Genomic DNA, 27,884 nt, shown 5'->3' with positions numbered 1-27,884 from the left:
TCCAGGGTTTAGAAGAGTTCACTTGCCTGCAAGGATTGCAACTGTTGGCAGCAAGGTCAGTTGAGAAATTATTGCAATAGGGCATAAGACAAGGAGGCACTCGTATGACCCTAGACTAAGGTGAGAACTGTAAGAATTCACTCATTCATAAAGCTAACCTTTATGGAAAGCTTAATCTGGCCTGTGACCAGTGTTGGGGACATCATAGCAAATAAAACAAGGCCAATGCCCTCAAGCTCCAAACCTGAGGCAGGGCCAGGAGCAAAGGAAGAGAGCTACAAATGCAGTGGGCATCAGATGGCTGGGAGGCTCTTACACAGGGAATGTCCCAAGACTTTAGTTCTCTACCAAACAGCCACCTGTCCCCTTTCTGCCGTCATTTCCTCTTAGTCTTTCACCACAATTTCTCTCTGCTCCCTGTAGGGTTCTGTCTTCCATCTAGCACTTTCCTGCCTCTGATCTTTCACTGTTTTTCTCCCACCAGCTGCACCTGCTCCCCTCTTTTTCAAGGCCCGTTTGAGACATGTGCCTTCCTTGAACCTTTGTCTGCCCGGCGCGGCGTGTGCTTCACTTCCCCCCACACCCGGGGGACTCTGGGAGGGTAGAAGAGGTCTTTTGATTGTATTTCATGAGGCGTCCAGTTCCCGCGGTGATAAATCTACTGTAAAGCTAGAGCCTGGGAGATGACGGAGCCAGAGTGGATCCAGAACCATTACTAGCACCCTGGACTCTGGTGGCACCTGCTGGGAAGTCCCACCCTACGGACTGACTGAGTGCTGGGGAACAGGGATGAGGGTCACCTCTGCTACACTTCATACTTTCAGCGATGGTACACTATGTGGGATTCGCAACTTTTGGTTCTGAGTGTAGACGTCTGTATTTCTCCTGGAGGTAATAATGTGTCAAACTGTTAAAACAGCTTACTTGAGGACTCATGAAGGCCAACATCCTCCCAGCAAATGTTACAGTCACGAGGGCTACTCTTGGTTTTAATTCTTCACAAATCACAGGTCGAACAGGAAGGTACCAAACATCCCGTCGCTGCGTTTTCCAGGCTCTAGAAGCAGGCCAGGTGGAACACTTGGGCTTGGCCGTAGCTGCCACAGTACCGCTGTGTATTTTCCCAGCTGGCGGAAGAAGGGGTTGTGGGGACCTTCCCAGCCCAGCGGCGGAATGGAGAAGTCGGCCCTGCCCGCGGCACACTAGGCCAAGAGCAAGGTTCGAAACCGAAGAACCCTCCCACCAGGGCGGTGCGAAATTCCAGCAGGCGCCGGGTCTCCCCGGCTGTGCCGGCGACGCGCTGGAGGTGCGCACCCGCAGCCGAGGCCCTGCGCCGCTCGCGTCCGCTCCCTCGACGCGCACTTCCCGCCATCTCGCGCGTCCCACTCACACAGGTGTCCGAGGCAGCCGCCCCCGCCCGCTCCTCCGGACCGAGGAGGCCGCGCCGGATTGGCCGAGGGCGCAGGGGAGGGCGGTGCCTGCGCCTCTGAAGGTCGCGGGGCAAAGGCCCCGGCGCTGCCAGCCGGGCGCACCTGCAGGGCGGCGCCGTCCGGGCCGGCTCGGGATGAAGGCGCGTCCGGCGACTCCTGGCCGCGCCGTGGGGCTCCTCACGCTGCTCCTCCCGTGCTTGGGGCTTGCGGAGCCTTCTAGCCATTCAGGTAACCACCGGTCATTTGGAGGGGTTGGCTCGACGCTGAGGGAGCGGCCACCAGTCCTCCCTTCAGGGTCAGGACCCCGGCTCCCCGGCGGGTCCCGGTTGCTTTGCGGGAGAGATCCAGAGTGGGACCGCGCGAGGGACGGGGCATCAAGCGGAGGCGGCGCGCCAGTGCTCCGAGGCCCTGAGGATTCGCCGCGGGAGTGGGAGGGCAGGGCCTCTCTGGTGCCAAGGGGACCCTAGCCAGTCTCTCTTGGGCAGGTCTGTCGTCCGTCCCTTGCGACCTCCTATCCTGGAGGATGGGGTTTTCCACCTGCCTCCTACCATCCTGTCTGGCCCTACTCGCCCCAATTCCCCTGCTTCCTTCACATCCCTCCAGGTCGCCAAGGATTCCTCCCGAGTTCACCGCGCCCAAGTGCGCGTCAAAAAGGGACGCCTCCCCAGTTGCCCCTTCCTTGTAGCTGGCTTTTCAGCGCGAAACTACATCCCACCCCCACCCCAGACTGACAGCTTCACCCGGAAGCGCAGGTCGCTGGCTCCGAGACCAGCTGAACTGGAGCCGGGACCAGATGCCCGGCGCTAACGCACCAGGTGGTGCCGGCCCTGCCATCCGTCTGTGCAGCCTGCACATCTTGCTTTTACTTTCTCTTTTTCCTTGGCGAAAGGTGTGCCGAGGACTTTGTTTCTTGGTCGGGTCTCCCAGCAGTCTGTGGACTTTCTCCACCGCCTCTGTGTTCCCACCGGTAGGAGGAAGGAACCGTTGGTCAGGCAGTGCTTGAAACGCAATAAAATCGTTGGTGGCTCTTAGGTTCTTTGCTGCCCAGCTGCGTGACTGGCTGGGTTTGACCTTTGAGAGAGTTTTCCTACCGGAGTCAAGGACCTCTTCAGGGTCTTTGCCTCCCCTCCCAGTCCTCCTTGCCCCTCTGTGCTGGGAACTACTGTAAGAGTCACCACTCTCGAAGTCCTTGCTGTGAACAGCCCGTTTCCCTTCCTGATACCCCAAAAGGAGAGTATCACAGCAGTCCCTAACTATGGTGAAAACACTAACCTTGGAATCTCTAACCTCTTGGTTCCAACTTCATCCTCTTTAGTCCTACCTTTGTTTCTCCTCCGCAAAATTTTTATGTTCTTTAGTTCTAGAAGTCTCTTGCAATCTCCATCATTTCTCCAATGCTAACGCTGGGTCCCTACAGATGTTTGTTGTCCTACATTCTTCCCTACTCCTGACTGCCGCTCTGGTCAGCTCATTCTCAAAGCGAAAGAGCAGCCTGCTTGGGAGAAGCACTGAAACAGTGAATACCCAGCAGTGGAGGTTGCCTTTTTGGCAATGTGTCAGCTTCAAGATGCTGTTGATGCCTTGTCCTCTGTCAGGTGTGCACAGGCAGGTTTGGGCAGGTGGTCTTGGTAACCCTAGTGCTGAAGGAGTGTGTGCGTCTATGTCCCTGGAGAGATGCCATACTTACTTGCTTGGTTTACTTTTCTTGCTTTCTTGGAGAGCCAACAGTTCAAAGTAAAACACTCCTTTAGGGATTGCTGAGGTCCTTGGCAGCCCAATGCACTCAGGCAGTACTTTGTGATTCCAAGATGGTCATGGACCCAATCGGACCTGCTCTTGAGCTGGGAAACCCAGACCTCTGATTCTCACCTGCTGCACCTGTGCACCGTGTACACATGGGAGAGACTCCACAGAACACTGCGCAGTGTGAGCCCTGTCTGTTTCTCTGAAACGCTGAGTGCTGCCGAGTTCATCCTTCCCGACATCCCCAGCTGTCCCGTCCTCCCACACACACACATCTGTGGTTAGCTCTTGGGTTGAGGCTGTGTAAGAACAGGAGTTATTTCACAGTCAGATAATATAAAAACACTGAGATAGGTGGTTTTCCATCAAGAGATGTAAAAATACCAAAAATTTGCTTTCAATTCATGATAATACTACTTAAGGCATTTTCTCTGAACCACCAGCAGAGTATTTATATCAAATGAAACATAGTGAAAATGTTTCTGGCATAATGAGGCAGCTTACAATCTACTTCTGCCTTTGAGATGTGTCACAGCATTGTGTTTGGAGGTAAGCGTTAAAACTCCATGAACCCCACTGAGGACCAGTGAGAAGTGATAAAGCGAACACTTGCAATGTAAAGCCATCAGGAAAGCATCTGGCTTTCTAAAAGCTCTGTAGTTCCCTTTTCAAAGTTGAATACACGGCTATGATCATTTCTGTAACATTTGGCAACACGTTTGTGACTTAAAGAATTATTTTCATACCCTTTCAGTGCTTCTTCCTGCCATTCTGCTATCCCATATTGTCTTAAAACTGAACTTGACTGAACAGCTGCTGGTAAGGGTGAAGAGAATATGGGAAAACACCATGAGAGGACAGGACTCTCCCTAGCTAATATACTATGTGTGAATGCTTGCATGTACATTATGCCAGAAGGCCGGTTCAGTTTCCTGCAGTAATCTCAGTGTCTGTGTTAAGTGTCAAACATTGCTTTTTTGACATACTTGATGCAGATACAAGTTTAGTTTGGAGTAAAAACTATTTTTGCAGATGTTGCAATTTATTAGAAATCTGGAAATCCCTCTGTATCATGGCTATTCCATGCTGCCCCATACTTCCTTTGTAGTCTGTCAGAGTTCCTGTGACTGGAAAGACAACAGGTGTCCCAGAAGTAAAGCATGTGTAGGAGAGTGCGAAGAGTACCTTTCTCTCTTTCAGAATATGTGCATAAAGCAACACTCACTTCTGTGCAAATGACCAGTGCAAGGGGGATTAGAACAAATGACATACCATCTAGCAATAGCATGACATAAACTAGTGGACATCTGTTTAAAAACAATACACAGCTTGGCTAAAGAACTAAGGACACCATTATCTTGGAGAAATGGTTACATAGGTTGTTACCCCCCACCACCACCCCCGGCAAAGTGGTTTTTTAAATCTTACATTCTGCTCCTTTCATCCATCTCTTGGAGCAATGAGGACCTTGGAAAACCAAATCAGTGACAAGTTCTCCCAGCTAAACAGGGACAGAAGTAAGTTTTCAATATAGGACCTCCAACTCCTTGTCCTGCTGTCTTTGGCCCTATACTTGTTTTTAGCTAATTTGAAAGTTTCTACAAAGGTAACTTAAAAAATCTAGAGCTCCAAGTGGAGTTTGAAAAAGAAGCATAGGTGCTGCCTGCTCAGTTCATGTGTTTGAGAGCAAGGGGCATGGAGCTCAGTGCCTGGGAAGCAGCATGGTGAGACTGCAGGAAAGGGGCTGCGGAGGAGTCTCCAACAAGGGTGTTTATTATGTCTGCTGCAGGGGCATGGTTTTTGTCTTTGTTTTTTTGTTTTGTTTTTCCTGCTGTAATTCCTGATACTTTGGTATACAGGATAATTTTGGAGAGGTGAAACAGAATTGCTTAGAACAGAGATAGAGCAGGGTGTGAATGGTTGTGGAATATGTGGAAGTATGAGTGGTATTCTTAAGATACTACATATTTTCTTGTTGTCCATCCTTCCAATAACCATCAAGTAGAGAGTTAAGAGTGAAGGAGGAAAGCTGACATGGTAGACATGCAAAGTTGAACTGTGCATCTTTTCAAATTCAAATCTGAGCACAAAATGTAAGGAATTTTTTTTTTTATTGCTGATGATTCTTTCTGCTTCTGTTCTTCTTTAAAACACAAACTAAAAACAAAACCAAAAAGCCACCCAAAGTTCAAGTGGCAGTCAAAGCTAATATTACGTTATTATTTACATGGTAAAATTTCCCCTGAAATTGCTGCCTCTAGTATGAAAATGTTTGACTCTACAAGCTGATGGTTTATGACTAGACAAGGTGTTCAGTAATAACAGTGATAGTAAGTTGTCATCAGAATGAAACTGCCTTTTGGGAACCAAAATTATTCAGGTCTTTCTGCTGAACACTGCTTCGTCGACAGTGATTGCTTAAGCTTTTCTAAAATATTTCAGCTTTTCCTTCATTAACATAATGATCCACGAGATTAATTTTTACACTTTTTTAAAGAACTGACTAAATTATTCAGTAATAGTTTGTTATAACAGCTGTGTATTTTGCTTCACAAGCTCAGGCGGGCAAGGAACAACTCATTTCTTCATTTTCAGAAAATCAAGTTAAACTTGATTTTGAGTTTAGTTTGTCAGGATAACTAAACTTCGAATCCTGTCAGGATAGGGGTCGTTTCTAGCTTGTACAAATTGTCACAGAGTATTCAGGGAGGTATTCCTTTAGATTGCAGTTGTTTTTTTTTAATTAATTGTATTGCATTATGTGACACGGTGTTATAGGCACTGGGATTCCCCCACCCCTCCCCGAACCCTCTCCTTATGGTGGATTTCTCCACCTTGCTGCATTACCACAGTTCAAATTCAGTTGAGGTTCTTTCATTGGAAGTATTTACCAAGCATAAAGTCCCACATCTTATTATCCTAATGAGTTCAACGATTTCTTGGTGAGACCATCTCTGGTCTGAAGGTAAAGCCGGCAAAGTATCGTCCCAATCAATTAAAAGCCCCAACATAACATTAACGACAATTTACAACCTTATGGCATTAATTGACATGGTATTGATTAGCCATTATGTTAATAGGAAAATACAGGTTCTCAGCTGCATCCTGTGACTTCTTCAAGCGGTTCCTTCTGAGTTTCCCACTGTTCAGATCTGTTAGATCTTGAATCTAGAGGCTCAAGGGGTTCAGGGTTCAGCCTCCTTAGGTGATCCATACACTTAAGGCCCCTCCACCCCCAAAACCTCCCACCAGGTTGTGCTACCTTCTTACAGGTAGTACTCCAGAGCTGGCCGCAGATCTCCTCTGCTCTCCAAACCCAAACTGCTATTTATTCCCATTCATTTACCCAACACTTCTACTTCTACCCCCTGAAAAGTCTCCCCGTCTCCTCTGAGATAACTCAGTGAATTTGGATTTCCACGAAAAGGCCTACTGAGAGGTGATTTGTAAGCGAATTCTCCTTTTGCTTGGCCATGCTCACTTGCTGGGGCTAGAGGAGCACAGACATGTTTCAGGAGAAGGAATCATACAGTGAGAACAATGCACTGACTTCCCATGTAATGTAGCTCCCTGCCATTATAGCTTATGTGTAAGAACTAGGCACAGGACATTTCTCCCTGACCATAGTCCACTTTAAGGAAGATAGCCAAGGAGCTTCTTTAGCTCATTAAACAAGAGGGAAACAATCTTCCATGCAGTAGCGACTATACAGACGCTTTGCATCTTCATACGCTATATCCTCTGCACGAAGCAGGTACCATGTCACAACTGAAAAATCTGAAGCCGGAGACTTTTTTTTTTTGCTAATCACATGACTTCTAAGTAGCAGAGGCAGCCTATGAACCCAGGCACACCAACTGCAGAACCCATTGCTTTGTCCCACTCTGTGCTTACTGCTTTTTCAGGCACAGCTACCCTGCTGCTTTGTGCAGGGACCTTCCAGGTTACCAGGCTAAGAAGGTGGGAACAGGCTAGTGGTGCAAGCAGGGAACTAGGTGCACTGACTACATAATTCAGACTGCTAAAGTGTCTTTCCTTCACTGTCCACCTTGACTCAGGTAATGAGCCATTCACCATTGTCCATGAAAACACTGGCAAGTGCATCCAGGCGCTGGATGACTGGATAGTAACAAAGGATTGTAATGGAACCCAGGACATGCTATGGAAGTGGGTGTCCAAACATCGGCTCTTCCATTTGCAATCCCAGAAGTGCCTTGGCCTGAATATCACCAAACAAAAGGATTCTTTGAAAATGTTTAGCTGTGATTCCCCTGCCATGCTGTGGTGGAAATGTGAGCACCATTCTCTTTATGGTGCCGCCCAGTACAAGTTGGCTGTGGAAGACGGACATGCCATAGCAAGCCCAAACACATCTGATGTCTGGATAAAGGGAGGCTCATCAGAAGGCCTTTGTGACCAGCCTTATCATGGTAAGTACTGGGGAGGAACTTTGACTTGGTTTTTATTGTGTTTATTAAATGTGACCGCAAATATGCCCAGCTGTGTAAGAAGCAGCTCAGACTGTAGTAAAATCAGTGAGGAAGCTGTTCGATTCTGACCACGCTGCTGTTGCCAGGAACCTCATCCTGACCCCCGACCTGTGAGGGCAGTCACACTCACTAATGCTCCCAACCTGTATAAATAAGGCCAAGGAAGGATGTCTCACAGAGGTCAGAGGCCGTAACACGTAAACCCAGGCCCTCAAATTCACCAGGTACTGAGCATAACTACCTCCGATGGTGACTCTGAACTCCAGAGGAAAGCAGCAGTTTCACGATCAGGAATTTTCATACAGGCCAAAACATTAAGTAGTCTAATAGAACTGATCTTATTCCAAGTTAAAAATAAAGTATATTTTTCCTCGTCTGCAGTTTTGATATGACGGGAACATTGTAAGAGTTTCATGTGGGTTATTCTTCTTTTGGGGATGGGTATCACACATGAGGTTTCCATTTATGATCAGTGTTTTGAGGCTGGGCTTCTCAATTGCTCAGAAAGTAAATATATGAACATTGCCAGGAGATAACTGGGCCACAAACTATAATCAGCAGCAATGGACTGGAGTGTAATGATTTTTCAGGTTTGAAAAGAATACAAAGATTTCTTTTTTAAACACCAAAAGTAATCTATTATGGCCCCTAACAAATCTTTTTTCATCATATTCTAAATTATAGCAATGTTTATATATATGTTAATATATATAATGTATATATATATATACATATATATATAAGTTAAGTCACACTATCTTGCCTTTCTTCTTAAAGCTTAGATTGCTTTAGAGAGGTTTTCCTCAACTTTTAAATCTCTTACAAACTAATTTTAGCCTCATACTCAGGATAGCTGCTTCACTTCCCATTTTCTGCAGGTTTTTCTCCTAGTGAAAAATGCAAAAAATTTGAGAGAATATCCAGATGTATTATTGCAGACCTATATTAGAGAGCTGCAGTGGGGGTTGTCCTTTATCCCAGTCCCCTGCCAAACTGTAGTTGAACAAATCTGCCTATAGCTGCTTTCTCCTAGATGTAAAGTGGCTGCTTAAAATAAAAGCAATGGCTTTCTTGATACCACTTAATCTTTAGATATCATTCTACAAAAACCTCCTTCTAACCTAAAAATTAAGAGTAACATGTCCTTTGGGCTGGATTTTACTTGTACTGTCATTGGCTCAGGGATCAGACAGGACGTGCCGTCTGGCAGGCCTCTCTGTCTCCTGCCCCCAGTTCTGTTGAAGGATGTGGTTTACTGTAATCTTATGCATTCATAGTATTTTTCTGGTAAGGGAGTCCATGGGGTTCACACAACTGTTGAAGTGTTTCATGGCACAAGACAAGACTAGAATCCCAACAATAGTGGTACAGAAAGTATCAGCCCGTCATCCCATTGTCTAAATATATCCAACACAAAAGAATCCACCTCTCAAAAGAAAACAGCATCACATGCACAGCCCACAGCCTTGAAGTGTTTCCTTACTTTTCCAAACACAGGCTTTTTTTTTTAAACACTGAGTTGACTAAAACAGGTGTAGTTTTGGCTAGTCAAGACATAGTCAGACTTTGATTTGCACGGAGGTCATGGCCAAAGCTGCTCTCTTCTCTGCTCCTCTCTGGGTGACAGGTGTGCATTCTACAAGGCACCCCAGAGTTTTTGTGATTTCCCTTCCCACCATGTAAATTTAATGAAATACTAAGTTCTGACAGTTCTGCCTTTTTAAAATCTATGCATGTTTCTTCCTGGACTGCTGCCAAAAGTTAGAGATGTTCTGTGAGATGGCTCTCTCAGACTCCTAATACAGGTTCCTATCTTCCTTTCTTAGCTAGCTGTATGCACAGACAAAATACAAGACACTTGAGTCCCAACAAATGCAGTCTAAAATTAGCCGGTTTGTTCTGACATAGCGAAGGCTCTGAGTCAAGATCCTTACCCCCCGCCCCCCAAGATACCTTCCTTTTCTCTCCCTTGATTTTTGCCATGTAAAAAAAATGAAAAAATTCTAATATTATTGAGCCCTAAATCCTCCTTTCCAGAGCCATTTTCATCGTAAAGAAAAGCTCCCCCCCCCCAGTTATGTACCTTTTATGAACAAACTACTTTTGACTAGAACCTAGGTACTCACTTATACTGTTAAGATATGTTGTTCTCAACAGCAGTCGTCACATCTTTGAGTGTCTGCTGAATTGTGCAGAAGAAATGGAACTGTCTGATTTGGGGGGCAGTTCTTAGAAGCCTGCCAACCTCTTCAATTATTAAAGCTATTTTGCCTCATGTGGTAGAAGAAATGAATTTGTTTCCCAAGCACACCATCTCATGAAACTTTACCTATTGCATAGTAAGCTGTTGCTTTAAAAATGTTATTGCCATAAATTGGCATGTTTAGAGGATGTTAGTTTTGGAAAGTCGGTCTTGCTAAGGAAACCGAAGGAATTTAGGAGATCCAGTAACAGAAGAAAATGTGTGGGAATAAAAGTCTTCCTGAACACTTAACAGAGCTTAGCTGCCTCTGTTTGTGGTGGTAGTTGTGTGTTTATCATGCTTCAGAGTACTGGGACTGAGAGGGCCTTTTCATGGACATCTAGCTCTGAGCTAAGAACTTGAAACAAGAAGAGGCAGCCACTGATGTCACAAATCCTCCTGTGTGCAAGGTCTCTAACCAGAGAGCCTGTTCTCAATCCTGTCATTTATAGCTGAGTCACCAAATGTTTCACTTAACTACTCTGCAAAAATGAGTTTTTCATAAATATGTGTAGCAGTTGCCTTACTGACCTCACAGGTGAATGATTAAGAGCAAGTAAGAGAAATGTGTGTAAAAGCACTATTTATTGCAGAAATAAAAGGTTTTCCAGAAAAAAAAAGAAAAGCAAAAGAAAAGAAAAACCACCCAGATGGCCCAGAGGTAGCGGTTACTGTGTTCAGGGGCTGTCCTGTTAGTGTTGTAAGAAGGAAAGGGAAATGGGTCATCAACTGTTGGGACTTTTGGGTGTTGTAAACAAAATGTAAAAGCAAAAACCTCACCAAATAAAAACAAAAGTACAATATTCAAAACCATCTGTATGACATAGAAACACCAAATCAGTGGTCCGTAGAAGATTCTTTGTGGAGAAAGGCATCCACGTTATTTTTATATTGTGCTGGCTGGCTACCTAATGGTTTCTAAACTGTTAAGTCTCATGCTTCAGTTAGACGAATGCTTAAGAACAATGAAGGATGTAGGATCAAATACTGTCTTAAACACACAGCTAGGCAAATCTTTGAGGCATGTTGAGAGGTGTTAATAGCAGGGTGAAGGATGGTGAGATCTGGTTACTGTGCTTTTGCCTAATAGCCCTGATTTGATCTCAGGATGATCAGGATTTTAAATACACTAAGGCTAGAGAAAAAGGTAGCAGGTGAGCTGTTACGTTAGAACACCATCTGAACAAAAAAAAAAAACTATCAACAAAAATATTGAATGTTCCCCTGACCCATATTTGAAGTTGGACTTTTCACTGCCTCTTGGTGGACTCAGAAAAAGTGAGAGACAAAATCTGCTGCCACAGTGGCCACTAGCCGGTTTCAGGTCTGCTCCGATGAAGCCTGTTCATCATGACCTGCGTTACCATACCCTGCCTCCAGCTCAGGAGTGCCCTCAGAGGGACCCTAGCTGTTTCTTCTCACTTTCTCAATACCCTGTCTGCATTCCACCTGCAGTTTCTAAGCAGCAGAGACTCTAACACCATCTGTGATTCCAAAGCTCACACTTGCCTTCAGTAATGCCAAAATACTTTTCTGCCTCCACTCTCACTAAGGAAAACAAAGTATCTGTGAGTTTAACCGCAGGGCACCTTGGCAATGAAGATTGACAGTTGTCAGTCAGTACTTACTTGGTTCAGTCAGTATTGTTCAGCTTTTCATCACGCAAGAATGAATCAAACTTTATGTGAACTTTCTCACTAAATCCTCATCATCATGTTTGTGATAAATACTACTTTTCCCAATTTTCATTTGCAGTATAAAAAGTTAACAGAAGTTGAATAGATAGCTTGCCCACAGCCAGAGTTGGTTAGTGGAGGAGCTAGCATTCAAGCCCAGGCCTGAATAGTCTGTGTCAGTGCTCTCAATTTCTACATTACACAGCGTACTTGGACAAATATATTCTCATGAAGGAAACAACAACCTTTCCTTAAAAGGTTTAAGAAATTAGCTGACTAAAGTAGATTATACAGCTTGTAACTCTCCTTTCTATTTTTCCAACACACAGAGATATATACCAGAGATGGGAACTCCTTTGGGAAACCGTGCGAATTTCCATTCCTGATTGATGGGAAATGGCATCATGACTGCATTCTTGATAAAAATAAGACTGCCCCATGGTGTGCCACCACCTTAAATTATGACCGTGATAAGAAGTGGGGCTTCTGCTTAAAACCAGGTATGTATGAGCTGTCAGACTATGTATAGAACAGAGAGCGGCCAAAGGGAGAAGGAAAGAATCCAGATCAATATTTTCCTACGTAAGAAGAGTAAATTTGGAGGAAAGGAGAGGAGGAGTAATGTGAATTTATATATTTGTCTTCAGAATCAGGTCAGGAAGAGGAGAAACAAGACCAATTATGTTGTGAAAGACCATAAAGTGTGCGCTGGGTAGCAGCCCAGATAGCCCAGGGAGAGATGTGAGCAGTTGGGAAATTGTGGCTGACCTGTGTAGCAGGGCAATTTCAGAAGACTAGTGTGGGTTGGAGCTGGGTTACAGTGAACTAAGGCTTGGACAGGGAAATGAGTCTTGTATAATTCGTGAAGAAGAATTAGGGTGATAGGTAGCATGATGAAATAGCATCTTCTAGAAAGGTGGTAAAGACTGTAAAAAGAGTGAAAGAGAAAGGAGAAAAAAATGCCCTGGCCTTCACAAAATGAAGAACATTGGTTCCTCTGCCATTCCTGCATGTTGCTCGGAGCACTTTTTCTAGTTGTTTCTTATTAGAATCACTCAGCTTTTGCTAAGAAGCTCTTTTTAATAAGAGGAGGGACCAAGGTGACTGTTGCATCATTACCTGGAATATAGCTGAGACAGTTTCTCACAAATTAGGTGACAGTTACAGAGGATCACAGTACCTGATAGGAGGTGGTGTTTAAGAAATATTATATGGGTAACAGGTTTCGAGACTGTAGCAGTGATGTAAAAAGGAGCTCCAAACCTATTTAATAATAGTTGATACTGAAATGGCCCTGCAAGGTGACAGATAGTTGTCTAGGCTTTCAATGTATACTAACTCATTCATATGTATGTAGTTCTATTACCTACCTCAAAGGAGGTAACAGGACTTACCTCCATTTTACCACTGAGCATAATTACTTAACTTGCCTACAGTTACACAAATAATGTCAGGATTTACAACTGTCAGGTGCCTTTCCTAAACAGTTACACTATTCTGTCTCGCTAAGCAGCTGGCCAGGTTGTATTCATAATGCAGATACCTCTGTAAGGGAAATTCTGCCTTTAAAATACACAGTTCCAAGCAACTTAAGGAGGAGATACCAGGCTTTCTCACTTCAGAAGTCAATACTCAGATGGTTTCTTAAAATGCACAGCCTGTCTCTACAAATTTTGAGTGAGTAGATATGAGGTGGGTAGGAATAGACAAGAATTTGTAGTTTCACAAGCTCAGGTAGTGCTGGTGATGCTGGTCTGGGGAATCTCACCTTGAGAAGTAGTTATCTAGGTAGAGATACAGACTTTTCAACACTTGGAACCTACTGAAATAGAAAAAGCCAGTATTTGTGTCAGCTTTAATTCATAATGAGCATCATTTGATCAACCAAGTACCAATTGCATGCAGCTCTCACTGTGGTTTGTATCGGGTATGAAAGGGAGCTTAGTAGTGCAAGTTGACAGAATGACCTGTCAAGGCCAGATGACATTTTTATGGAAATCTGATCAAAAACCCAAGTTATTGATCCTCAGTCCCCTGCATACGGACCTCACTCTATCTTGCTGCCTAACGTGGAATTAGCCGTTCTGATAGTTAGATAAGGAAGTTGTTAATGCATTCATATTCATCTTAGAGTTATGTTTTTATGGAGGAAGCAAGACTCTGGGTTGCTGAAACCTGACAACTGCTAACCCTGGAGGGTTGTGTTGCATAGCAATCACATTGCCATCCCACTGGAAGTTTCTGGATTTGCAAGTATAGTGGTTCAGTGGTAATGATAAACTTTTAGGAGATGCTTACAAATGCAATTTTTTTGTTTTCTCTACATGTCAGTCTCTGTTGTCATATGTGTCACAGAAAAGTAGCTGAAGCAGCAGCATGTACTGCTTCTGAAACTCGATTCAGGAGCACACAACCTGGCACAGAGATCAGTACTTTGCTTATGACAGTCACAAATACCTCTAGGTTTTTGTTTCATCTCTTCAAGCAGAGTACTAGACAAGATGATCTGTAAGGGGCTTTGCAGCATACAGGCCCATGAGTCTAGCATCTGATAAATAACTGGTCATGGGAGGTCATTTGGAAAACCCCTGAGGAGCCTACGAATCATAATTGACACAGACTGCACACTCATTAGGAGCATATGGGAAGCTCTAAATGTACTTTTGAACCAATTATCTCAAGACCTATGTAATCCAGGTTATACCTTGAAGGTTTTTAGGAATTATACATACTTTTATATATCTGTTAAAGTATATAGTGTGTGCATTAAAGTGCATGTTTTGATAGGCACATTTATGCATGCATGCATAAAATGCACTTGCAGTGTGAATTATATCTATATTATACATCACAAATCCAATCATCTGTTAAAATGTTAAACAGAAACCTGGACTTGGTTTTCCAAATAAGATAGTCCCTGGAGCTCTTTGTCTTGGCCATTGCAGCAGCGTGTCTTAACGCAGATGCACAGTCGTTTCTCTGCCAACCCTGAGCAACCTTCTGCAGTTGGCCATTGTGTCCAGGTGAGCTTATTCCTCACTGGCTCAGTGCCCAATGATCCATGTGTTTTGAGACTCCTACCTTCAGGCCAAGTGTAGTCAGGATCCTTGGAGAGAACATGGATTGTGGGACTAGCATTGTAACCTAACAGGCAGACTCTCTATCTACAACACTGGCATCACATATGGATCCTGCTTCAGGTCTGCTTCCAGTCTACCTCCCTGTAGATACGCTTTGAAAAGCAGCAAATGATAGCCTGTGTGTTTGGGTCCCTGCCCCCATGTGGCAGACCCAGATGAAGCTCCTGACTTCAGCCTGACCCCGTCCTGGCTATTAGAGCCATTGGGGTTGTACAGCAGTGGATATAAGATATCTCTCTGGAAGCCAGCACTGTAGCGTAGAGATTAATCCTTCACCTACAGTCCCATATGGCACCAGCTCAAGTTCTGACTGCTCCATTGTCAGTCCAGCTTCTTGCTTATGGCCTGGGAAAGCAACAGAGGATAGCTCAGGTCCTTGGGCCCCAGCAACCACATGGGAGACCCAGAAGAGGTTCCTGGATCTTTGATTCAGATCAGCTCAGCTCCGGCTGTTGCGGCCACTTGGGGAGTGAACCAGCAAATGGAAGATCTCTCTTTCTCCTTCTCTCTGTAAATCTGCCTTTCAAATAAAACTGAAATAAGTCTTTTTCAAAGAGATGTTTTTCTTTCTGACTTTATCTTTCAAGTAAATATGTTTTAAAAGAAAATATGATATTGTAATAATAGAGGATAAAAGAAAAGCAAAAGATAAAGAGAAGTGGAAGTTTGAACCAAACAAATTTCCTATGGATTCCGATTTCATCATGTAGCCAAAGGATGAAAATATGGGCTGAAGAAGCAAGGACAGCCTCCATTTTGGCCTATTCTAAGACTATACAAATTGAGTGACAGTACTTGTCAACATTCTACATGTCATAAACTCTTATGCCCGTGCTTTAAGATCTCTAACATACCTTTTTATCCACAGAAAATGGCTGTGAGGAGAATTGGGAGAAGAATGAGCAAACTGGAAGTTGCTACCAATTTAATAATCCGGCAACTCTTTCTTGGAAAGAAGCTTATATTTCTTGCCACAGTCAAGGAGCTGACTTATTGAGCATCAGCAATGTGACTGAGTTAACTTATCTTAAAGGTAGGTTTGGCTGCACATTGTCAGGGAAATTTCCAACTGTCAAGATGCTATGAAGGTGTGCTCCTGTTTCCATACCCAAGTGTGTTATTTTGTATATGTCATTTCTGGCTCTTCTTGGAACATCAGCACTGAAGCCCACAAGCATAAGAGTACTTGGTGTAATCCTATTCCATCCACTGAAAATGTGACTTGTAGTAGAGACTAAAAACAGATGGATGTTCAGAAAATGAGATAGGGTGGCCAAACTAAACTGTTAATCCTAATTATAAGTGAAAGAATTTGGAGGAAAAGTCAACACTATGTCCTTTGAACAGGGAAAAGTCTACAGTATGTCCTTTGAACAGGGAAAAGTAGAGATTTCAAAGATGCTACCTCAGTCAGATCTCCCCACATTAGGGGCTGGTGCCTTAGTCTAGTAGGCTAAGCCTTTTCATGCAGTGCCAGCATTCCATTTGGGGACCAGTTCATATTCCAGTGTCTCCACTTCTGATCCAGCTCCTTGCTTATGGCCTGGAAAAACAGTAGAGGTTGGCTCAAGTCCTTGTGACCCTATAACCCTGTGATAGACCTGGAGAAAGCTCCAACATTTCAAATTACGTTGGCTCTGGTCATTGTGGCCATGTGGGTAGTAAACCGATGAGTGGAAGATCTCTCTGTCCGTCCTTCTCCCTCTAACTCTACCTTCCAAATAAATTTTAAAAATAAATAAATCTTGGGCCTGGCGTGGTGGCGCAGTGGTTAAGGTCCTCGCCTTGCACGCCCCAGAATCCCATATGGGCGCCAGTTCTATCCCAGCAGCCCTGCTTCCATTCCAGCTCCCACCTGTGGCCCGGGAAAGCAGTCGAGGACAGCCCAGAGCTTTGGGGCCCTGCACCCACGTAGGAGACCCGGAAGAGGCTCCTGGCTTCGGATCAGCATAGTATCGTCCGTTGGCGCTCACTTAGGGAGTGAATCATCAGACGGAAGATCTTCCTCTCTGTCTCTCCTCTCTGTATATCCACCTTTCCAATAAAAAAAATAATAAAAATAAATCTTTAAAAAAAATAATAAATAAATCTTATAAACATACCAATAGACTTCAGTCCTCTAAAGCAAGGTAAGTTTTAAGAAATCCCAAAGTGGATCTAATAAGTGGGCTTATGGAATGAATGCCTGGGCTTTGTTTTGTTTGCAAGGCAGTAATTTTAAATATTTTGTGAAATTTTAAATCATATAGGCAAGAGAGGAAATACTCTTTAAAATATAATTTGTTCTTCACTGTAGTTGTAAGGCACTACCTGTTAGTTTCAGTAATAACTCCTATTATAATTTTGATCGATATTATATTGAATTACTATTTAATTAGCATCTAAAAGAGTATCAAAATATTAAAGGCAAATTTCTATCAAGCATCCTTTTACTGAAAACTACCATATGTAAATATTGGACCAGGACTGATGAGGCCAACAAGATAAAAAATCAGACACACATTTTGTGGCCAAAGCGTTTGATCTTGTTGGGGAAATAACAATTGAATATACTGTGGAATACAATTGAGAATTTTGTTTAAAAAAAGTTTGGTGTGATTAGAAAACCTTTTGCCATACATAAAAGCAGAAGGAGTCTTAAAACTAAGTCTCATGTAGTCTAAAAGAGCTTTGTTTTTCTTTTCTGTCAGCTCTGTATTTGTTTGGTTTCATTTTTGTTTTATTACTACAGGGACCTGTGGGTAGTAAATTGATGGCCATATACTCACTGCATTGTGTTTGGAAATCAGATTTCCCAAGGCTCTGCCCTTTCCAATTCATTCAAGACCTACAAAGGAGGATTCTACAATTCCCAGAGCAGAAGCATCACATTTCCATTCCTCCTCATTTGCCCATATGCTGAAAGATTACTCACCTTGACCAACCTTGACAGATCTCCCCAAGGCTGGAGCGAGTTTAGGTTAATGTCTCTGCTGTCAGTCAAATGCATGACTGTTATCAGACCCTGTGGCTTCTCATTATGGAAGACGAATAAAAGTATAGGGTCAGATAAGAACAAAGACATCCACGGCAGAGCAGTTAAACAACACCCCTCTCAGTGAACTCACCCTCTTGCTGGAGTTTTATGCTAGTAATCATCTGTTTCTGGATAGAAATGAGATGTAATAGGAAAAAAGCCTAGTTCCAGATTACGCATGCCATAGAAGAAATCTACCCTATAAGCAGGAACTGTATCCATTTCCCATTCACTTCCACCTAGCAAAGAAACACAGAGAACTCTCAGAGTTGCCAACACAGTCGCCATTTGGAAGTCTTATGGCCTCAATGAGTTCATTAATACAAATCACAAATAACACAGTAACTAAGCACATCACGAGGCTATCAGCTTGCAAGCTTCAGTTTGTTCCATGATGAGTGTGAGCTTGCCTCGCGCAGTACATGATAGGATTTTCAGAGGGAGCAGTTACTTCATACTGGAGGATATCTGGAAAGCCTTCATGGAAGGAACAATACCTGATTTGGGAAGGATAAGAAGAACTTTTCAATACTATCGCCAATGGAATGCAGGGAATTCTGAATATCACAGTATGGTTGAGTCTGGAGACCCAAAATATGTCACAGTTTCCAGGACTTCCTTAGGGATTCCGGAAAATCAATTAAGGAAAAAAATTATATTCAATTATATTGGCAGAGTCTTTGTGTATAAGTGTCAGCAGCCATGGTATATGTTTAGAAAGAGAGAGAAAAATGAATCCTAAGTTCCCTTCAGCTCTTTCCTCATAGCATCTACCCAAATACCCATCCTTTCCTTCTTAGTGGAGTACCCTCACCATCTAGGCCTTTGAGAAAAGTGACTGTAACCCTGGTTCCTGACCCCAACTTATAGGATCATCATATTCCAGGTTAGCACCTTCTCCAAGCTCTTTGTGTCCACAGTAGATGTTCTTCATCTTACAATTTCACCTACTTTTACTCTCCCCTCTACCTACTTTTCATTTCCTCCCCAACTGGCTATAAATTTGCCTAAACTTCTTCCATTAAAACATAGACTTGGGAATGGAGATTTGGCTCAGAACTTAAGATGCTATTTTGGATACCCATGTCCCATATTCAAATACCTGGTTCAAATTCCACCTCAGGTCTCAATTCCCACTTCCTGCTGATGTGCATGCTGGAAGGCAGCCATCACTGGAGTGAGTTCCAAGCCCAACCCCATTACAGACGTTTGGGGAGTAAACTATCAGGTGGAAGTTCACTTGCTTTTCCTTCCTCTCCTACTCTCCTTGCTCTCTCTCCCTCTCTTCCCCTCCCATTCCCTCTCTTTGCTTCTCTTTCCACTTCTCTCCCTCTCTTCCCCCTTCTCTCCTTCTCTCCAGCTCCAACTCATCTTTAAAAATGTGTTTATTTTTATTGGAAATGCAGATATATAGAGAGAAGGAGAGATAGAAAGATCTGTTTCCTCGTTCATTCCTTAAGTGGCTGCAACAGCCAGAGCTGAGCTGCCAAAGCCAGTAGCTTCTTCCGGGTCTCCAAGGCTTTTGGGCTATCCTTTACTCTTTCCCTGGCCACAAGCAAGGAGCTGGATGGGAAGTGGAGCTGCTAGGACATGAACTGGCACTCCTAGGGGACCCAAGCAGCTGCAAGGCAAGGATTTAGCCACTGAGCTATCGTGCCTGACCCATTTTCTGGAACCTGCAGCCCTACCGCTTTCTTTCACAGCCAAGTTCCTTTGTAATTCTCTCCTAACCTTACCTTTGCTGCCGAGTGGAACAGTAATTATACATCTGTCCCTATCCATCTGAGTTTGATTTAGCTAATTATATTTTTTGTAATTTTAAAAAAATATATGTGATTCTTACAGAAAAAGAAGACATTGCTAAATTTTTCTGGATTGGTTTAAACCAGCTGCACTCTGCTAGAGGCTGGGAATGGTCAGACCACAAACCGCTAAACTTCCTCAACTGGGACCCAGGTAACTGCTGCTTTTCCCACCTGTTTTACATAGAGCAAATACTACAAAAAAAATCTCTCACCACTAAGAACTTATAAAAGTTTCATTTTTTACCAACTCTTTTTTTTTGTTTTGTTTACATCTCAAAAGATTTTTTTTCACTAAATCATTCTTAATTTTGCTATGGTTATATCCCAACAAACATACAAAAGCAACTGATCCTTTGTCCCTGACCTTTAGAGCAACCCTGTGCTTTTAGGTAAGGGCAGAATGAACCATGCCACATGGCCAGGAGCCATTCTTTGTCCTTTGTAAGGCACTAGACATATCTATGATTTGCCCGTATTATTTCTTAGCAGTTTAACCCTATAGTCAAAATATTTTGCCATCCTCAAGCTCTTGGGTTTCCCCACTGGAGTATCCCTAAAATACTGAACACAAATAAATACCTAAATGCAAATTTTATAGTAAATAAAACAAATAAAAATCATGCTTAAATAAACAACTTTCTCAGTGAAAGAAGGAATTAACTACCTTTTGAAAAAATAAAACCGTAGGCTTCTGATAGATGAGATGCAGAACCTAAAAGTGAGGAGTTGATAAGCTAAGTACAATAAAATACCAGTTTGTTGTTCTCTAATTAATTACGTTTATTTATTGGTGAATTGATATTCTGTCATCTCAACCAATAAAATCTTTCAAGGTTATCCAATCTTTAAGTCCTTAAAGGCGTTTTAGAATCATAAAAAAAAATTTAATTATTGGCTAAAATAAAAAAATAAGGCCTACAAGGCTATGACATGGTAGTTGTTTGGGGACAGAGGCTTCAGTATTTTTGTTCAGATTCACCTTGATATGAATGTCTCATGGTGTTCCCCTTGCCCCATAGTCTAAATTTTTAGAAGAAAGACACAGTGAAGTGCATTGTTGTCCATTAAGACTTATACATTTAACTTAGGAAAAAGTTCATTCTGTGTGTTTCCTGGAAAGTAGAATTAGGAATCTGAATGATTTTTTCCGTACACTACCCTGGCCCTAACCTTGCTCTTCTAACTGGAAATCTTCCCTGTTAAGACAAGTTCAACACACCTGCACTAGGTGGGTCAAGCTGTGTGAGGATGAACGCTGAGTCCGGTCTCTGGGAGAGTTTGCCCTGTGAGGCTCTACTGCCCTACGTGTGCAAGAAACCATTGAATAACAGCACGGAGTTAACAGGTATCTTTCCTCAAACACATCAGTCTTAAAATCCCAGTTTTCTGAAGTCAAGTCAACCTGTTCCGAATATCTATTTCCATCTTTCCATCACCTGATACTGCCAAGTGCAGGAAAGTCTTAGATTATTCACCCGAGGGCTAGAGATTCTCAACTTTGCACAAATTAAACTTTGGCACGGACAATGAAGAATATCAGGTAAATATATGGATATGCCTTAAGAAGGCAAAATGTTCTAGATAAGAAACACATTTCTATTCACAGATAAGCTCTTTTTCCTCCATAGAAGTTGTTTTCAATGTGTCTGTAGAAATGCAGATTTTCAAGAAACGCTCAAATTTACTGGATCATAAACTCCAGGAATGGGCCCAGCCATCTGTGGTTTACGAAGCAGTCTGTGTTTTCTGATTCAAGTTCAAGTCTAACAGCCATTGTTGTAGGAGTGGGACTGTGGATGCTGATGTATCCCCAGGCTTTCCTTGACCCTTCTCCATCCTGCTTTGTCGTGCTGGTTCTTGGGTCTTTAAGTTGAGCAATTAGTTTGAAAAGAAGTGCAGAAAATCCTTGTATGTTTAAGGAGGGGCTTTTCCTGGGAGCTCGGACATGAGAGAAGCACAAGAACAGCTGACCTGTATGAGGAACAGAGCAACCTGAGGAGTTTTTGAAAGAATGGAGAGAAGCAGGACTCAGACTTCACGGAGGGGGGCCTGATGTACCCCTGGAATTCCAGGGGATCCCATGGAATGAGCACTGAGAAGGAAATAGATGATTTGAAAATGTTCTGCTCTAGGGAACTGTAAAAGAAGAGAGCAAAGCATTGAAATTTCTTACAATCCAAATAGGAGCATGGAACAATGTTTTATTTTACTAGTTATACAAAATAAAGAATATAGGAGGATTTAAGATAATGGAGGAAGGAAATACTTGTCTTCTGAGTTAATTCAAATCAAGTTTACTCCATAGAGCAAAAGCCATAGTAAAAAAGACTTCACAAATGAAAGTAAAGTAGCGTAATCTGATGACAGATTAAGTAAATATCTCACTGTAGTGATTATTAAATAAATCGTGATGCTTCCGCATGATTGAGTAATATGCATTTATTAAAAATAACTGTGCCAGCAGGAAAATACAAGAACAAAACAAAATGACATATCTACTTATTTGAAGCTTGAGAAAATGTACATTCTCAGAGATAAAGACTAGAATATGAAAATGATTGTTTTAAGTTCAATTATGTGTATTTTTCTCTCTGTTCCTCTGTCATGCTTGTAAAATACACTAATAATACAGAATGCTGTTTCAGAGGCTTAAAACTTAGTTATCTTGCATGTGTGAACCTGAACGTTATCCTTTAGTAAAAAACAAACTTCTCACGTTTTTAAGATTATTTATTTATTTTCATACAATGAACTGTCCAGATAGTTCTGAACTAATGAATAATTAAACACTTTCTGGTGTTGCTATAATGGCATAAGTGTTTTCTATGGTTTTATGCCTGATCCTTCTTCTGGACTGGAAGGATTAGACTTTGATTTGTGAGTTCAACATGGTCAGAATGAAGAATCACGAATCCTGTTACGTCTGTGGGTCTAGCAGGAGGATGAAAGGAAAATCCCAGATGCCTTTGGTCCCTCTCTTGGACATGATTGTATACATTGTTCTGTTCTTCATATCTCTGCCTATCGTGTGCTCCACAGTGGACACTAATGAGTATCTCTTTGCTAAGCTGATCATAGAACAGGACTCTTGGCTTCATTATAATCTTCTCAAAGGCAGCAACTGGAAGGGAACCTAGCAAATCACACACCCCAGGAAAAGGTTTGTTAGCAACTGGTTTACTCTACACCTTCCCATACTCTGCTAGGATCAGGGGCAAACTCTCCTATAATGGTGTCCCTGCCCAGCTGTGCAGCTCATTTGCATCATATTAAAGTCACAACAGAATCTGAAACCCTGCATGAATTTTTAGGATGCCATGTGTGCAGGAGGGACCACCTCGATTGATATCACTGTGGGAGGATAGCACTTCCCCCAGTTTTCCAAAAGTCGTATGACTTAAGAAAGAAAAAATTTGTAATGTTATTGACTCAAAATAGATATGTCTTTATTGGAATATGAATAGCTGGATTTGTTTTGTCAGATGATTGGACATATTCAGATACTCACTGCGATGCAGACTGGCTGCCAAACAATGGATTTTGCTACCGGCTGGGGAATGAAAGTGACTCCTGGGACAATGCACATATGAAATGCAAAGCCTTAAGTAGTGACCTTCTCAGCATTCATTCTTTAGCAGATGTGGAAGTGGTGATCACAAAACTCCACAATGAGGGTAAGTTTTAAAATGTGTACTATTTGCAAGGTTTAAGTCATTTAAAAATGTTCCCATTCTCAGACCATGCTTGGCAATAAGAAGCTTCTCATTTGGTCCTATAGATCAGCAATATCCATGTTCTGTGGTGCTGCCTGTTTAGTAATTTGCACTGCCGAATACAGCAACCACCAGCTGCACATGCACTTGAAATGTGGTTAGGGCAACTGGAGCACTGTATTATTGTTTTTATTTCGTTTTAATTAAAACTCATATTTGAGTTTAAGTAGTCATGCCTATGCAGTGGCTATTCACATTGTTCTCTACCTCCTTCCTTACATAAGTTCACTTCTATTTAAGTTGCTCCAAAACCTTGAGTGATGATCACTTTACCTTTCTGATTATTTAGAAGCTGAAGACTGGTAAACAAAAATATACTGGACTGCCAATATTAGGACCTCTTACTTGATGGTTAATAGTAGGTACCTGTTCTGTCCTGGCATGATGCTAAAGTTTCATTTGTGAAGGCAGCAGAACCATACGGAGCAGCGGAGTGCAGTATTGATGGAATTTCCCTAATCCCCTTAACATCAAGTTAGTTTAAACCCATGTCAAGGACACCTAGTCCACAAATCATAGTAAAACGAATATGGCTGTGTAGCGTGTATACACAGGTGTGTTGAAACGCCTTCACCCTTCTTGCCTTGGCCACATTTTCATAGATGCACTCACAGTGCCTTAAGGACCTTTAAAACTATGCATAATGATGTATATATCAAGTATGCCACTAAATAAAACTAAACAAAGGGGTCATTCTTCATTCAGATGCCAAAGAAGAAATATGGACAGGCCTGAAGAACATAAACGTGCCAACTTTGTTTCAGTGGTCAGATGGTAGTGAAGTTACTCTAACATATTGGGATGAGAACGAGCCGAATATCCCCTACAACAACACTCCCAACTGTGTTTCCTATTCAGGAAAGGTAGGAAACCTCTCAGGTTTATTTCTGTTTTTGTTGTTTTACCTGACCGTACTACTTTAGGATGTTTATGTTGGAACATGGAAAGGAAAAAAAATGTCAGAACTCTGTATAATGCCTGAAAAAAAATGAGTTAGAGCAATTGCTAAATAAGTTATCCAATGCCTGAGAACTCCTTTAGAACTCCAATCTGTGGACCAAGCTGGTCCTGATAACCTGATTTTCACAGGACTGGGGTCTCATTCCCTTCCCTTCCATTAGTGCGATAGTTGCATGTAGTCACAAGCTAATCTAGAAGAAATGCCATTTTACAGGGCCAACTTTGTGGCACAGCTAGTTGAACCACCTAGCCGGTGGTTACTTCTCATGTAGCTCCGTGATACTGTGCCTAGAAAAGCAGCTGGCTTCCTGGTCCCTGGCTTTGGTCTAGCTCCAGCCTTTGCAACCATTTGAGGAGTGATCCAACTGATACAAGTGCTCTCTCCACTTCTCTCTTTCTCTTCTCATAACTCTGCTCTTCAAATAAATATATTTTTAAAAATTTATATCATTTTGTGTGTTTATGGGTTTTTTAAGATTTATTTATTTTTATTGGAAAAGAAGATTTACAGAGAGGAAGAGAGACAAAGATCTTTTGTCTGCTGGTTCACTCCCAAGTGACCACAACAAGCGGAGCTGCTCTGATCTGAAACCAGGAGCCAGGAGCCTCCTCCGGGTCTCCCATGTGGGTGCAGGGTCCCAAGGCTCTGGACCATCCTCTATTGCTTTTCCAGACCACAGCAGGGAAGCAAAAGTGGAGCAGCTGGAATGTAAACCGATGCCTAGCACATGCAAGACTAGGACTTTAGTCACTGGGCTACCATACCAGGCCCCATGTATCTATGTTTAGCTCAACTTATATTAATCCTACTTTGAGATGTGGGGAAAAAATTTGTTTAAAAATTATATCTGAATTTGTTTAAAATGCCTTAACATGTATTGAATGTATTGTAGTTAAAGCTAAAAATAGGCTGCATTTGTTGTAACGCTCTCTTGTGCACACTTGACTCTGATTGGTTGTGTGGGTGATTGTCACCCAGCCATCTATAAGTCAGAGCAATACACACATATGGTTTTAGAACAATTTCCATGATAAAGATGTATTGAGGAAGGCATCACATTGTGCACTCTATCTAAAAGGACATGCAAAAGGTATTTTTAAGAGAGTATCAGAATGGAAATGAGATGCCATGGACAAGAATAAGCTGATGGCATACCCAGACGACAGGCCCCTGCTCCGAACTGACCCTGTCAGAACCAATTTATTAAAACTTAACTAGAAGAAAGCGTCATGATTTAGTCAATTAAGCAGACTTAATGTGAAGGAGCATATTTGAGAGAGCTTTCGAATCTTGCTGAAGCCACAGTCCAGACTTCATGGAGCACAGTTCTACTGTCATAGGAGGAAAGCCGAGTAGAGCCGAGGACAGTTGACATGCAGAAGTTCATAACCTGTGAACAGATTGGTCAGGTTATATGAAGAAGAGTGGAATCTGGCTGAGTTCCTCCTTCAGCTTCTTTACTGGTTGTCCTACGTTAGTATCATTGTTTCTTGTACAAGAAAATGAGCTCCATGCACTACGTGACCTTGGGTGATGCTGAGATGGCAAGCTGTGAACCACGGCCTTGCAGGTGTTTCCTCATGCAATCATTCACTGTCTTCTCTTCCTCTCCTTTTCTCTCTTCCCTCCCCATGAGCTGTCTTCCAGCATCCCCATAGCTCTCATAGTTTTTTAGAATTAAGATATATAAATATCTATCAAATGATTTCTTTTGTGAACAAACGTGTTTGCCTTGTTTTTAAAAAGCTAGGTCAATGGAAAGTCCAGCCATGTGAAAAGAAACTGAAATATGCATGCAAGAAAAAGGGAGAAAAAATAAATGATCCAGGATCTGGCAAGATATGTCCTCCAGAAGAGGTGTGTAAACTCCCTGTGTAAAATTTTCCTGAGCCACATTATGCCTTCTTGTTAGTCATGGTAGTTGAGGGTTACATAAACTAGACTTCTGAAACAAAAGAGATCACTACTTTTTGTTCACTTGCATAATAGCAAGCCGAAGTCAGTCGGTCATTAAGTACTGGCTCACTTGCAAAAGAAAGGTGTCTGTGTTGCATGAATTCTTACACAAATGAAGACGACTGCTATCTGTAATACCGATGTCTTTACTTCTCCTACTATTGCTGTGCAAAAAGTAATTTAGCTAACATACTTTTTTGATAAGCCAGACCTTAAGGGTAAAGAGGATTAAATTGTCTTTAATTCATCCTGTGGTGAGGGTAAGAGGTGAGGTTATTTATTAAATGGCATCCCCACCCTCACCAGGTGTATGAATTCACTGCTCACAGTCTCAGTTTCCAAAAGCTATAAGGTGTTATAGTGGAACAGGGCCTTGCTTCGCAGGGAGGAACATGACCATGTCTGGAAAGCTTCATGACAATATCTCTTCTCTGATTCAGGGCTGGAAGAGACATGGAGAAGCCTGTTACAAGATTTACAAAGATGAAGTCCCCTTTGGCAAGAACTGTAATCTGACCATCACTAGCAGGTGTGACTATCTCTAAATGATTAACTCTTAGCTCTTTTGCTATACTATGTTCCTCAGGGGGAAAAAAATGTGTATTTTAAAATTAGAAACATCATAAAACTTGTGAATTTGATTCTTTTGCAGATTTGAGCAAGAATTCCTAAATGATATGATGAAGAAATATGATAAATCTCTAACAAAATACTTCTGGACTGGCCTGATAGATGTAGATTCACACGGAGAGTATAGTTGGGCAGCTGCTGGAGGAATAAAGCGGGCTGTAACGTTTGACAACTGGAATTTTATGGAGCCAGGTGAGAGTTCTTGGCCTTTAGTGTATGCAGCCAACTAGAGTGGCTAGTGAATTGTGTATCCCCTTTATACACGCTCTTTACCTTTGAAATATGTGGGGAATCATCTTCAGGCATCCCTCTGTGGAATCAGAGGTAGTGTCTGCCCTGTTCAATCCTTGGAAATAATCCTGTGGAAGAAGTGGCGAAACTCCAGTTTCCTCAAACTGCCATCTGACAACACAGAGTTAGAATCACCAGTGTGAGCTTCTTGTTTTTGAAATGTGTGCTACAAACAGAATCCAGCAGCTTCTTTCTAGTTGCATTCCACATTTTTAACTTGCGACTCTTTTGCTGCCATTAACGATTTCTTTTGTTCTGAATGGTTAATTATCAGTATATTATAGCTGGCATTTATTCTGAGAGTTTGTTCCTCTTCAACCTTCCTAAAGCATCAGGGTGATTTCCTGTAGAATCCAAGTATTTTAACCAGAAAGGACATAAAAAAGGTCCTAATTTTTGAATTGAGAAAATAGGCTCCGAGATGTGATTTGCTTAATCAAAGTAATCCAGTTACTGAACTAGTAAGATCAAGCCTTCCTGATTTCCAGGCCAGTAGTTACAAAAAGAAAGAAAAGAGAGAAAAAAGAGAAAAGAAAGCAAAGCTTTTGTTGTTGTTGTTTTCCTTCATACAGTTTTGTAGGTATAGGGCTTCCTCCATCCCTCCCTTAACTTCCTCTCCCTCCTCACCCACATCCATTTCCCCCTATGTTTTGCAATAGTATAGTCCTACAGCTGCAGTCGCGGTTCCAACATTCTGGTACTCACGTGTGGTCCTGATGTTGCAGGTCTAG

The 27,884-nt window shown here is 42.4% G+C and overlaps 1 protein-coding gene and 1 long non-coding RNA gene across 2 annotated transcripts in view; one reads left to right on the top strand and one right to left on the bottom strand.

The window, feature by feature from the left end:
* The window catches only part of LOC121150867, a 34,001-nt gene extending 32,970 nt beyond the window's left edge, over positions 1–1,031 (bottom strand). The window contains exon 1 of the long non-coding RNA XR_005883035.1: positions 925–1,031. This is a non-coding gene — a long non-coding RNA (uncharacterized LOC121150867). The remainder of the gene's footprint in view (positions 1–924) is intronic.
* A 490-nt stretch (positions 1,032–1,521) lies between these two features.
* Positions 1,522–27,884, top strand: part of LY75 (lymphocyte antigen 75) — an 83,357-nt gene continuing 56,994 nt past the window's right edge. Inside the window, exons 1-11 of the mRNA XM_040971615.1 lie at positions 1,522–1,658; positions 7,232–7,603; positions 11,911–12,081; positions 15,590–15,754; positions 19,583–19,693; positions 20,747–20,887; positions 23,025–23,216; positions 24,021–24,178; positions 26,023–26,133; positions 26,673–26,761; positions 26,885–27,054. Of these exons, the coding sequence (XP_040827549.1) occupies positions 1,565–1,658; positions 7,232–7,603; positions 11,911–12,081; positions 15,590–15,754; positions 19,583–19,693; positions 20,747–20,887; positions 23,025–23,216; positions 24,021–24,178; positions 26,023–26,133; positions 26,673–26,761; positions 26,885–27,054 (1,774 nt within the window). The 5' untranslated portion in view covers positions 1,522–1,564. The remainder of the gene's footprint in view (positions 1,659–7,231; positions 7,604–11,910; positions 12,082–15,589; positions 15,755–19,582; positions 19,694–20,746; positions 20,888–23,024; positions 23,217–24,020; positions 24,179–26,022; positions 26,134–26,672; positions 26,762–26,884; positions 27,055–27,884) is intronic.

This window comes from Ochotona curzoniae, unplaced genomic scaffold (assembly GCF_017591425.1).
Source record: "Ochotona curzoniae isolate NIBS_2020 unplaced genomic scaffold, NIBS_Ocur_1.0 contig_2210, whole genome shotgun sequence".
NCBI classification, from domain to species: domain Eukaryota; kingdom Metazoa; phylum Chordata; class Mammalia; order Lagomorpha; family Ochotonidae; genus Ochotona; species Ochotona curzoniae.
This window is presented reverse-complemented; position numbering and strand designations above follow the sequence as displayed.